This window comes from Anopheles merus, chromosome X (assembly GCF_017562075.2).
Source record: "Anopheles merus strain MAF chromosome X, AmerM5.1, whole genome shotgun sequence".
NCBI lineage: Eukaryota > Metazoa > Arthropoda > Insecta > Diptera > Culicidae > Anopheles > Anopheles merus.
Window position 1 is genome coordinate 15,783,269 of NC_054081.1, and position 12,694 is coordinate 15,795,962.

General features: G+C 46.0%; 1 protein-coding gene across 7 annotated transcripts in view; it reads left to right on the top strand.

Annotated features, from left to right (window-relative positions):
* The window catches only part of LOC121603590 (serine-rich adhesin for platelets-like), a 50,909-nt gene that overhangs the window by 23,384 nt on the left and 14,831 nt on the right, over positions 1 to 12,694 (top strand). For 2 of the 7 annotated variants that reach the window (XM_041932602.1, XM_041932611.1), the window contains exons 1-2: positions 4,019 to 4,178; positions 10,835 to 11,466. The exons of 3 other annotated variants lie outside the window; for them this stretch is intronic. In XM_041932602.1, the coding sequence (XP_041788536.1) occupies positions 11,095 to 11,466 (372 nt within the window). In that variant the 5' untranslated portion in view covers positions 4,019 to 4,178; positions 10,835 to 11,094. Of the gene's footprint in view, positions 1 to 4,016; positions 4,179 to 10,834; positions 11,467 to 12,694 lie in introns of those variants that run through there. 2 more of the 7 variants (XM_041932562.1, XM_041932570.1) reach the window with 2 other exon arrangements.

Here is a 12,694-nt window from a genome sequence, read left to right on the forward strand (position 1 = left end):
GGGAGAGCAACAAAGCGTTCAAAACGCGGTAGTAAAATTTGTACCCCTTTACACATACCGCTGGCGGTGGTAATACTCTGGCGTGTTGTGCTGTACGTGTATTACATACACACTTTCGAGCCTTCTTGAACGCCGCCGTTCAGAGTGCGGTCTGTAGATGTGCGCCTCCGTAAGCTGCCGCCACGTGCATCGGGGAAATGAAATGACCAGTTGATGACGCACTGCCTGCCAAAGTTGTTTGAATGCTGTGTACCGGCATGTGTGTGTGTGTGTGTGTGGAGACACGAGCAGATGGGGATGGCTCTGGTCTGTGAAGTGGTTGTAAACGGAGCTAGAACGGCAGAGGAGGTGAATGAATGAGAGAGAGAGAGAGAGAGAGAGGGAAGAAGCCTACAGCAGCAGTAACGCGCACGGACGGGCAAGAGATACACACAGCCGCCTTTTGGTATAGGTGAGATCAATGGATGGAAGAGCAGGCACCGTGTGCCCCGGACGCTCGAAAGGGCGTCGGTGTAGTGGTGGGTGGAGTGGACGAGGTAGCATCGTCGTGAACCCGCAAAGGTATTTATCTACGCAATCCGTTGGCAAAAGCGTGTTGTCCGTTTTTGGGTTTGGGCTCTCGGTGGCAGACAGGCGTCTTGCGTGGCTGTGTGGTGGTGGTGGTGGACTTCAGCAGTTGAGCGGGGCCCGGTGTGCTGCGGGCTGGAGAGAAAAAGAACGAAAAACCGGTTTTACGAGTTCCCGTCCCGCCACACAACACGGCCACAACACTCTCCCTTCCACTCCTCATTTCTACTGTGTGTACGCGTGTGTGTGTACTTATATTTCCTCCAACGTGTACCCACACGATCATTCCACCCTTGGTGTGTTGTGTTCATTCGATATTCTGTAAATATTGCTCTCCGCTCTGTGCGTACCTTTTCTCTGTTTATTCGTCCATCTTTTTTTCTCTACCGATTTCAATTGCACGCCACACAGCAAAAGAAACAACAACCCCAGCATAGCACCAAGCAAAGAAGAAGAAACCCTCGCTCACCTGTTCATCGTCAGTTGGAGAGCGTGTGTTTGTTATGGCGAGATCCATACACGCTGGCGGGCGCAATCGGATGAACGCCGGATGAACAATTGTCGCTTGCAACGGTTACAAACAAATTTACGATCTCGCGCCGGAGGACGATACTTGGAAGTGTTGAAGTTTTTTGTTTGCATCCTCTGTGCGTGAAATTGAATGTTTAGGGGTTCGATAATTGTATAATTTTACTGGCGTGTTATTACATGACAATATCAGGCGCTCTAAAGCTCTTGCTGCAGGCGTTTATTTATATTTTTATAGCGCAAACATTTGATACGGGCTTGCAGCGATAGGAGGCTGCTGTCCCGGGTGATTATATTGATGCCGCAGTCATGGAGTATGATGCAATCGGCGAAAAAATTAAAATATTACTAAGCATCCTGAGAGTGTTGTGTTTTGGTACCAAATCGCTCGTGCAGCTTTAGTGCATCAGCACAACATTTATGATTTTTTTTGAATTAAATTGTTTGTGTAAGATCGTCTTGTAACATTACAGCGTGCAATTAACGTTCTGTTTCATGTTTTGAATTAAGCTCTAAAAAATAAGCATTGCAAATCATCCAGGCTTGGCTCACTAAAAACAGTTAACTAAATCCCTGTTTTGAACAATGCTTGCCCCCAAAAGTTTTCTACCCTCTTGTGTCGCCTAGTGGTACGGCGCCTAGATTAACACACCGTGCGGTGCAGGCGCACGTGTACGCGTGTAGCATACATTTAGGCGCAGACTTGGAGATCATTCGGCAGGTGCGCAACTGTCACTCAACCGGAGAAAGAGGAATGAGAGCTGCAGCAATCGTTGTCGGTGTAAACATGATCGACCTGCTGCTAGGGATTTTCATCATTAGTTCTCTCCGCTACAGCTCCGCATCGTATACTCTCTGCTGTGAGAGATGTGAGAGCGAAAGGCTTGCGAAGCCCAGCGAGAGAAGAACACCGGGTACAGGGGGTGGTAAAAAATGTAGAGGAAAATAAAAGAAGGTTCGTTAAAATTTATATTGGTTTAAAAAGTTGTCTTTTTAAATTAAAACACCTTGGAACAGGATAAAAAAAGTTACAAATTAACGCTCCTAAAAAAACTAAACTATAAATCAACAATGTGTTTTATTTATTATGAATTGCTTATGTTATCTGAATAATGAACATGGCAAATAATATCAATTGTAAACCTAAAACATAACATAAAACAAAATACAAACGTTTCAGCTGCATCGGATTATAAATCAAGTCTCAGTCTGGTGATGGGAATTTCGTTCCGAACCCACTACGTTCTTTTCGTTGCTTGTATGGAACGTTCGAATCTAGGTTCATTTGAAATGACGAGGTAGTCGGGGTTCTTTCATTGCAAGTACTGTGAACAATTAGAAAAACCTTTATTTAAAATAACGTGTTTAGTATTTATTTTATATTTGGGACGAATTGCTAGAGATTATTATGTTTTATAAAGATTGTAACAATTGAAACATTGTAAAACTGCTTCTATTTTATTGATTTTTGAATATCAAAAACAAACAATAAAACTTAATATGTGACAGTATTGAATATGTTAATTTGATCACAAGATAGGCTGTAATGATTAAAAAGGCCAAAACAGTTGCGATAAGAGCAAGATCTATATTTTCCGTTCAATTGATTAAAATGCGTTCCGAAATAATTGAAATTTTACATTTTAAATTTTCCACTTCTACAGCCAGGCCAGGTACACCAAAGTATGTTAATATTAGCATTCGCTGTAATGTCTGTAATGTAATGTCGATTAATTCGAGATAGGTTGATTTTTGTGTTTTTATGACAGTTGACCGTTGTCATTGTGGTGAAATCGACAGAAGTTTTTATTTTTATTTTTTTTGCCGATAACGGTGACATAAAGATTTACGAGAGGCTTCTGGCTACCCGAGTTTTGAAAATCTGTAGCGTGTGGACGCGTGGACGCAATTAAATTGATAAATGTGTTAAAAAAGAATATTTCTTTTCACATACAGTCTTTCCCCGAGTTACGCGAATAATGCGTTCCGGAGACATTCGCGTAACTCGGATTTTCGCGTTGGTCGAGTATCACGTTTTGCAGCCAATTATTCTTGATTAATATTTTATTTGATTTAATTTAGTTCATTGATGTAATTTATTACTTATTTGATGCAATTGTTGTAGAAAATTCGGTTTTTTTAGGTCTTTTAAGTGATTTTCAATTTTTTGGGAAAAATTCATATTGTTGTTGATTTGACGATTGATGGAGCAAATTGTACTGATTTGACATATTAACTGTCAAAAATAAAAATTCGCATAAACTCGAGTGCCGCCTAAATCGAGGAAAGACTGTACTTTATTCTATCTTTCGGCTCTTCAACATTAAACTATGTTGTGTTCAATAATGTGGTCGATTATCAATGACTTTAGAGTATTTCGACATACACCTTGATTCCGACAGACCTTTTGCGAGGCAAATGCAGCTATAGCGGTGCATTTAGATTGAGTTTGGAGGAAAAATGAGCTATTTGTCTGTTTGGTGGTGATCTAAGTTGGATTCGATGTCACTACCTGATGATGATGAGGTGCTTGGCAAACCGTGCACTTAGCGATGGCACCATCGATGCTTCACGATGGTAGGCTGCTAAGAACATATATAAACACTAGGCAGAGATCGAAAAGATCGATAAAACAATTAGATCGATGAGTATTATTTTTATTTCCTTAAAAATAATTGATTAAAAAAATGGTGCTTTTAACTTATTCTTTGATAAATGTGGCATCACTGACTGCATTTATCGTGATATGGGTTGGATATTCTCCGCTTAGAAAGCCGGTAGCCGCGATAACGCATTTTCCACCCAATCCACTGTTTTCCTGCCGCCGCCGGTGGGGGTTTTCGCCCAGTGTGCCGCTCGCTGTCGGGCGCTTCCACACCCACCAATACCCATACCCAGCTAGGCAGGTCGGCCGCCGTGGTTTTAGTTTGCAGGCAGTGTGTTTGGCAGTTAGTCACGCGTCGGGTTCCGTGGCAGTCACACACTCACTCACTCACAAGCACACCGGTCGGTGGTGGGTGAGCTGCGTAATGCGTGCGGGGTGTGTTGTGTTTGTGCGCTGTGCGAGTGTATGTCACCCACCAGTAAGAGAAAGAGGAGGGACGGAGTGGGGTTGTGTGGACACGAGCCTCCCGGGGAATGCAGTTTTTTTAGCTGTCAATCGTGGCGTTGTGGCACATCAAATGACGCGCGGCGGATGGGGCACAGGAGAGGAAGAGGTGTGCGCGCAGCTTTACACGGGACGATCGCGTTCGCCAATTTGCACAAAACGGATTTCCATTCAGAAGCGCAGTGCGTGCGTGTGTATGTTCGTGTGTGAACAATCCAGTGTTTATGTTTGTGTGTGTGTGTGGTGCCACAAAGGGAAGGGAAAAGAGACACAGAGGTGGGAGGGGGGGGGGGGGTTTGGGCTGGTCGCACAAGTGTTTGTGGCAAAAGTTTTTAAGCTCACCACACCACCGTGCCCCCTTTAATACGGTTTCCTCTTTCACGTTACTCTATACCTCCCCCCATCCCTCACTGGCATCACCGGATTCGAACGTGCGCCCGATGGTGGGGTTGGGTGAGGGATGGGAGCAGCCAGAGTGGAGGTTAGAAAGGGTTTGCTGTCGTTGTTGCTGCCGCTGGAGCACAAACACACAACAATTAGAGCTTTTCATTTCGTCCAGTAAACGAGAACGCGCTCTCGATCTGTGTCGCAGAGCCAAGAAGACGAGAGAGAGAGAGAAACTGTTAGTGGGGTAGTAGAAGCGGGACAGCGAACGAGCTCGGAGGGCTCGGTCACCGTAACAATTCGGCCGTTACACCTTCTCTCTCTCTCTACTGGGGTTCCAAGGGTGCGGCGGACTCTGGGCAGTAGTGCTGTGTGCGTGGCTCGTTGCCGTTGGAAAAGTTATTAAAGCAGCACACTCCTCCCCAACCAAGACCTGAAATATGCTGCTTGCACGTCGTCGGACGATGGCTGTGAATGTAGCAGTGTAGCGCTGGACGACATACCAATAGCGAATTGCTGGTTGTGCTTCAAAATTGTACTATCCAGTGGAACTAAAGCAAAGTGGCATTAAACACTGTCGGCATATACGGGAAAAACTGCAACGGAAAAGGCTTTCTCTCTCTCTCTCTCTCTCTCTCTCTCTCTCTCTCTCTCTCTCTCTCTTTTCAACTTGCGCGGTGTCAGCTGATTCACGCTATGCTCAACGAGGGTCGGTTGTGATCGTTCATTAATGTCCACTTCCTAATCCAGAAGATCGGAAGTCTCGAATGTCTCAGCCAGCGGAAGTGTGGCATTTTTGTTTTTGCGTAGCTTCCGGTAACGATTTGCATCCAGTTCCGAGTGGCAAACCTTCATGAAGCCGGGAGCGAGGGATGTGGGGACGTAGCGAAAAGCGAACAGCAGAAGCGTTTTCCACTTCCTCGCAATGCAGTGTGAAACGTGTTTGGTGTGCGCGTGCAGCACCAGTAAAGGGGGAACAGAGGGACGGACACAAATGTTACGTTTTGGTTGTGGAGTAACTGCGCTTTCCTTACTCCACCCGCGCACCGGAGTCTTGATCATCATTCCACCCTCGTGGAGATCAGGCTTGGCGTGAGCTTTCGCTTTTCTTCCGAAGGAGAGGTGGCTGAAGTGTGGTGATCGGTGTGGATTTTCCCTTCAATGTGTTGTTTGACTGAGGAGGGAAAGAAGGGTTAAAGTCGTTGCAAAACACGAGACACCCTTCGAAGGGTAAAGCCTGTTATCATTGTTGCCGTGCTGTTGATCCTCTCTCTCTCTCTCTCTCTCTCTCTCTTTCTCTCCCTCTCGCTCTTTCTCGTGTTCTCTTGAACTCTTGCGATCACACACACACACACACACACACACACACACACACACACACACACACACACACACACACACACACACACACACACACACGACACGGCCGTTTGTTGTTACACGTGGATAACTTATTACATTTAATCAACGAGTGTGAAAGAGCAAGGGGCGGAGCGCCGCTGTGATGAAGGGGATGTAGAAATGTAACAATCACAATGCCGCCCCGCAAACTTAATCATCGCTGCAATCAAAAGAAGAGAAAAAAAACCGCCAAGGTGTGTGCAACAAACGCCTCTTTATCGAACGCACACGCTCGGGAAATCATCGAAACGTTTTATAATGCCGTCAGAAAAATAATGCCACAGAGCCGCCGAGGGTTCGTCGCCTTCGCACCCATCGGGCCACAGTGCAACATACACCCAGAGCGATGCTGTGAGTGTGTAGTTATTCGAGCGGAGATTGAACACGTTGTAGCCGTGTGTTTGTATGTGTGTGTGTGCTTCAGGTTGATCGTTGCCTTCTGCACGTCTCATAATCGAAGGGAAAACAGCAATCAACCAGCCACGACCAAACGAAATCATCTGATGCACCACACAGGAAGAGAAGCATCAGCACCCCCCAAAAAAAAAAACTCGCTATGATGTCGTCAATAGCAGCGCTTCAATCAAAAGTGGGTTGCGAGAGGTTTAAACATTTTAGCTGTGAAGTGATAACAAAAAAAAATCGGTTTGTAACTCACCCGCGGGCGGGGGTCGTGAGTGAAGAAGATGGTGTAGTGCCTGTGAGAAATTGGGCTAACAGTAAGCTATATTCTATGGCGATCGAGTTTCTAGACGATTTTTGAAGAACATTGAAGCTGGTTTGAAGTGTAAAAGGCGAGGGGTGGGTGTTGCCGTCTAGCGTAGCGTTTTCTTCAATGTCGAAGCAATTCGGACCACCGGCGTGGCGCGCTACTTGCTCCGGCACCATAAATCAATACCTGACAAGAGTTTTTGATTTGCCTTTTCCTATACCTGCAATACGAACCCCGTCCGAAGTCATCATGTTGATCTGCAACACTGCTTCCCCACCCCGCCGCCGTGCACAATACGCCCCCCTTCCCATCGCTCTCTTACAGCAAGATTTTCCGAACGGATGTAAAAATCCGAAAGGAAGGTCTATATAACAGTATTTACCGTAGCGAACTCATCGGCCATTGCATTGTTGTGCCTTCTTTCCCCTTCTTCTTCTCCCTGTTCGTACCGTTTAGCCATGAAGTTTTCCCATCCAATCGCGCGGGGTGTACCAATTGGAAAATGCATACACAATCCCACCCCCTTCTCCTTCATACTACTACTAATACTACTGCTACTACTACTGTGAATGTTCCGGCAGTTCGGACGGTTCCGATCTCTCCGTTTAAATCTACCCGCCTCCCTTCCCCCCTTGCGTCCCATAAGATCATCGCGTTCTTTTTCATCTTCATCTCACGCGGCTGCTCTGGACGCCGCCGCACCGTTACTTCTGGCACATTTCTATTACAATGCTCCGTCATCTCCGCCACTCCCCCGCCACCTCACTGGTCAGTGTTTCAATCTCACAACCTCCGCGCGCGCTTGCGCTCAGTCCCCCTTCCCATGCGATGAAATTTCTTTTGCCTTCTTCACTCCACACACACACCTCCGAATGGTGGTTGCGGTGAAGAAGGGGGAGGGTCGCTGGGGGCAACAGTAGAGGGATGGTGTTTCCCGTTCAATTTCGCGTGTTTTCTCTTTTGCGCTTCATCATCTTCCCGTGTTTATTGCAGTTTTTGCGCGTTTCACCCCTCCCCCCCGCCCTATTACCGCTCTCTATTTATGATGGTGAAGTGGGGGGGGGGGGGGGGAGAGCGAATAAACGACCGCAAAAACATAAACCCCGGACAACTTTACAGCACCAGGGGGGTAATACATCTGTTTGTTTGTGTGTGTGCGTGTGTGCGTGTTTACGTGGCGTGAATGATGAAGGGCATTGCATTGATGCTTTGTTGATTTTTCGGAACACCACAGACCCTGAGAAATAATGATCGTCTTGCAAGTAGATCTAAAGTGGTCCATTTTCTTCACCGACCAACCGCGTCTTACGACCGCGCTGCGATGAGGTGGGTGGGGAATGCAATAGATTCCAATAGAGAGAAACAAAAAAAAAAACTCAGAGCCTTCTTTGGCCTCTGCATATTTGAGCAAACAGCCTCCAAGCTGTGAACAACTGCATAACTGAATTGAGCTGTGTAAGTTTGAACCTATTTTTAGAACTACAACTAGTGCCTCCCCCCGATGATGGTGTGTTGTAGGACACCGTTTCCCAAGCTAGCCTTAGGGTTAGTGTCAGCAAATGGAAATAGATGGCAGATTAGCTGACAGGATGAGCTCCTCGGGTGACACCGCCGGCAAGAAACGCTGAGAGTAGCCACCATGATGCTAATTTGCGATAAACGATCAGTCAATAAAGGGCGGACAGACTGTGAACCAGTGAATGGCATTGGCAAACAATTCTAGTTTCAAGCGTGTCCAAGAGCTTCTTGCATGTGGTGTGTTGTTGTTTGCATGTGCCGCGTCACAATCGGTAGCGGGCAAGCAAAGGCGACTAACTGGTTTTGTGCAATTGTCGCCAAAGTTGTATTTATTTTGGAAAACAGAAATTAGTGCATCAATGGTAATGAACTCCTCGCCATAGGGTTTGAGATGTGTTAGGTTGTTTTTGCATACAATTTCACCAACTTCTGCATGGCATTAAAATATATATATATATATATCTATATTAATAAAATATATTATATACCCTTCCCGTTGTACAGTCACGACTTAACTAGCACGACTTAACAACATGCTCGTATGGACTGTGCCCCCATACCTAAGACTACAATGGGTAAATCAACAAGTCACTGATAGCCAAGTACATTTGTGATAAAGGCAAGCCTAGATCGACAGCGGTTGTTGTGGCAAAGAAGAAGAAGAAGAACACATTATTTAAAATATGTTATTTCCACAATTGTACAATTGTAATTGAGAGCATTTGGAGGCATGCTTTGGTATCTCATTATTACGTCTCACATCTATGATCCATGGCATTGTCAGTCGATACTTTTTGAGGTTTACGTCACATCAAGATGTCTACAACGTAATTCCCGTTTAGACAAGTTAGTTCACGAACCCCATTGTAAGATTTGATGACGTTTATGCCCTGTGGAGTGTGATTTTTGCAAATCTTTAAATTGTTTAAATTGTTTGGGTTCTTTTGATACCTATGACTTTTGGACTTGTGAGATTTCTAAGGCTTCTTGGAGTAGTAGGAGTACAAGGAGTACAAGGAGTTCTTGGAGTACTAGGAGTTCTTGGAGTTCTTGTAGTTGTTGGAATTTTTTGGAGTTCTTGGAGTTCTTGGAGTTCTTGGGGTTCTTGGAGTTCTTGGAGTTCTTGGAGTTCTTGGAGTTCTGGGAGTTCTGGGAGTTCTGGGAGTTCTGGGAGTTCTGGGAGTTCTGGGAGTTCTGGGAGTTCTGGGAGTTCTGGGAGTTCTGGGCGTACTGAGACTTTTCAGATTTATTGGAATTCTTGGACTTCTGAGAGTTTCCGAGTTTTTGGGCTTCTTCTAGCGCATCAGTATCCCATATGATACCTTAGTCTTGGTGTGGCATCAAGATGCAGCTTTATGGCTATACAGGGTTTCTCAAGTCAGCTCAACATCGTAACACTATTTTTCGAACACGTTAAACGATTGTCAACATCGTACATACAATTCGAATCCGTAAACTCTTTTCGATTTGGTAACACTAGGTTTTGAATGCGTAAAGTCCCAACTCGAATCTGGAAAATGTTTAATGGGTGACAAGACAGCCAACATACATTTTCCAGATTCGAAATGGGATTTTACGCGTTCAAAATCTAGTGTTACCAAATCGAAAAGAGTTTACGGATTCGAATTGTATGTACCATGTTGACAATCGTTTTACGTGTTTGAAAAATAGTGTCACGATGTTGAGCTGGCTTGAAAAACCCTGTAAGGGGATATCAACATTTTCCAGGGCCACTACGATACATTGTAAATTAATGCATAACTGTTTGAATTCCTACCCCTTTTTTACATACTCCTTACTCCTTTTTTCCATGTCATTTTACATATTTTTCGACCTCTCATAATCTAGCATCGCTACACAAAGTCATCGAATTTGATTTGCCTTCAGAATGACTCATCTTGGTGTCTTGGGATACTATTGCAGGTAGCGTTAAAAAGCATGCAAAACCTCTGCCATTTATTGATACACGCATTTGTCCATACGCGCCAGCTGCACGCGAGCGGCGACGAGTACGTTTGGATGGTTAATGTTGTGCGCACCGCGAGACGACCGGCGCCGCCGCACACTTGTGTGCTACGATTGGCAGTGGTCATGTAACAGACAGCTACAGCGAAACCGCCACCAGTCTACTGCTAGCAGTCAAATCGAGTGCATCGAAGTTTTCCCAGAAAATTTCCCTTCACCGTTCGCGCGGAGAAATTGCGTTCGAATGTGTTGCCCTTTCCGTTTCAAACCCCTGCAAGCGCGCTCCAAGAGCTCTCCTGACATTAGCGACCTGTCGGTGTTCCGTATTACACTCACCCACAACTGGTGCTGGTGAAAGAAGCTACGCAAATTGTTTACCTCAAACTTTATTGCAAACAATCTGTTGTTGGAGGGGGGTTGCGCGTGTTTGTGTTGTGTCACTGCGCTAACGCCTTTTCTGTTGGTAGATAACAAGCGCTGGGAGAATACAGAGATAGTGTGTGCCATCTTTGAGACATTGTTTTTGGTTTTGTGCGTTGGACAAATTGGCTCTAGTGGGAGTTTGCAATTGCGACGAGTCCAAAGGCAGCAGTGAGATGTACTAACTTTTCCTAACAGCAGTGTTGTTGCGTCTTATCTTTCTACGGCAGTGTGTTGCAGCAAAACAAGAGTTTAGTGTTTATGTGTGTTTGTAAAAAAAAAGAAGTAAAAAGCAAACGACCGAAAGTGGTAATGTAATTAAGGTGCGAAGATTGTGTTCGGTCAAGTTCAGCACGCGTCGGTCAACCGGCTCCAATACACACTTACACATTTCAAAACCTGGTGGCATCCGGAACATAGAGCTATGAACAAACCATTCCAAACATCGTCACAATAGTGTCACAGTGCGTGTGTGTGTGCATATGATAGAATGAAGAAGAAAGCGAACATCTTCGAGCTGCCGCCGAAGTGTCCGGCGCTGGCGAACAAGATTACCGGCATCTTCGGCTGGCGTCACACGTACCAGGTGCACCAGCGCCAGAAGGGCATCCCGCACGGCAACCAGTACCTGTACAAGAGCTACTCCCTCAACCTGCCCCGGAAGGTGGGCGGCAGCTGCGAGACGCTCGACAGCGGTGGATCCTCCGGCACGCTGGAAGCGGGTGGCAGCGGCGGCGCCCGATCAGCATCATCGTCCACCCGGGGGCTGACGAGCGCCTACCGGCAGCAGCCGGCAAGCAGCAGTAGCAACAGCTGCTGCACCACCCTGGAACCGAGCACAGCAGCACCGTGTTGCGGAAAAGTAAGACACAGAGCGGTGCGGCATTACCGTTCGCCGGCGTAATTAGATTAGCCGCTGGAGCGCAATTTCCTGTGTACTCTCTTAATTAACCTTAATGTATGTGTGTGTGTGTGAGGAAGTAATGTTTGTTGGCCGCTTCCTGTCCCTAGACGAAGGTGCAGGGTTTTTCGAGAGGAAAAAATCAAAGCGTTTATTTGGGGCAGTTAAAAACCTACATCGCGGGTAGGACAGCGCACTCTCCCTCCCACGAATGGTCTTTTACTTCAGGGATTGCCTACGTCAGTTTCTTCACAATCGTTCTTATCTTATCGTCGCCCTTTTCTTTTGGAGAGCCTCGGGCGTGGTGGTCATCACTCATCACCGCCACTCGTGTGGCGGGTCAACGGACGTCGCGATAATGGCAGCAATGCAAAGGTTGTCTCATTGCTTCAACCTTTTCAAAATGGGACGCTTGCACACGTGTTGCGTGGTGGATAGGGGGGAGGAGGGGTGTCCCTTTTGTCGATGGTTATCATCGTGCAGCCCCGAGGTGTGTGCCGATTTGAAACCCCTTCACACCCCACCGAACCGAAGAGCGATTAAAGGCACCGCGACATTCGATTCTCTGGACGCGATTGTTGTGCGTGATTGACTGGTTGATGATGGAGCCGGTTGAGTATGTTGGTTTTCGCTTACCAAATCCAGTCACAGATATTTCTGTCTGGCAGTGCGTCTCGGTTCACAATTGTTTGGGGAAGTGTGTGTCTCGTTACCAAACACTGCTCAAAGTGTTAAGGCACGAATTGACAAACCAAAAAAAAAAAAAAGAAGGAAGAAGAGAACTTTTACCGCTCGTTGCAAACTTTGTGTACGTACACAAAAGCGTACAAAAGACACGTACACGGCGTGTGTTACGTATTGTAATTTGAAGAGGCGTGCCGTTTGATTTACAGGGTCCCATCCAGCAGCAACTGCAGACTCTAGTGCCGAACGGGTGCAGGAGTTGAAGTTGTTTCTTTTACAGCCTTGTGTGAACTGCGAGCGCCTTACTTAGTGAAGTTATTTGCCATTTCTAAGACCTCTTTAGGCCAGAAAGCTTTAATCTGTTGAAAATATAGAAAGAATGTACATTTCGGTAAGTTCGGCGCTCGATATGTGTGCGCGTCCAGAGGAAGACGTGCGTGAGTTGAACCTCGCAAGTTATAATATCGCTCGTGCATTGCTAGAACTCAACTCAAAGAGTTTTTAT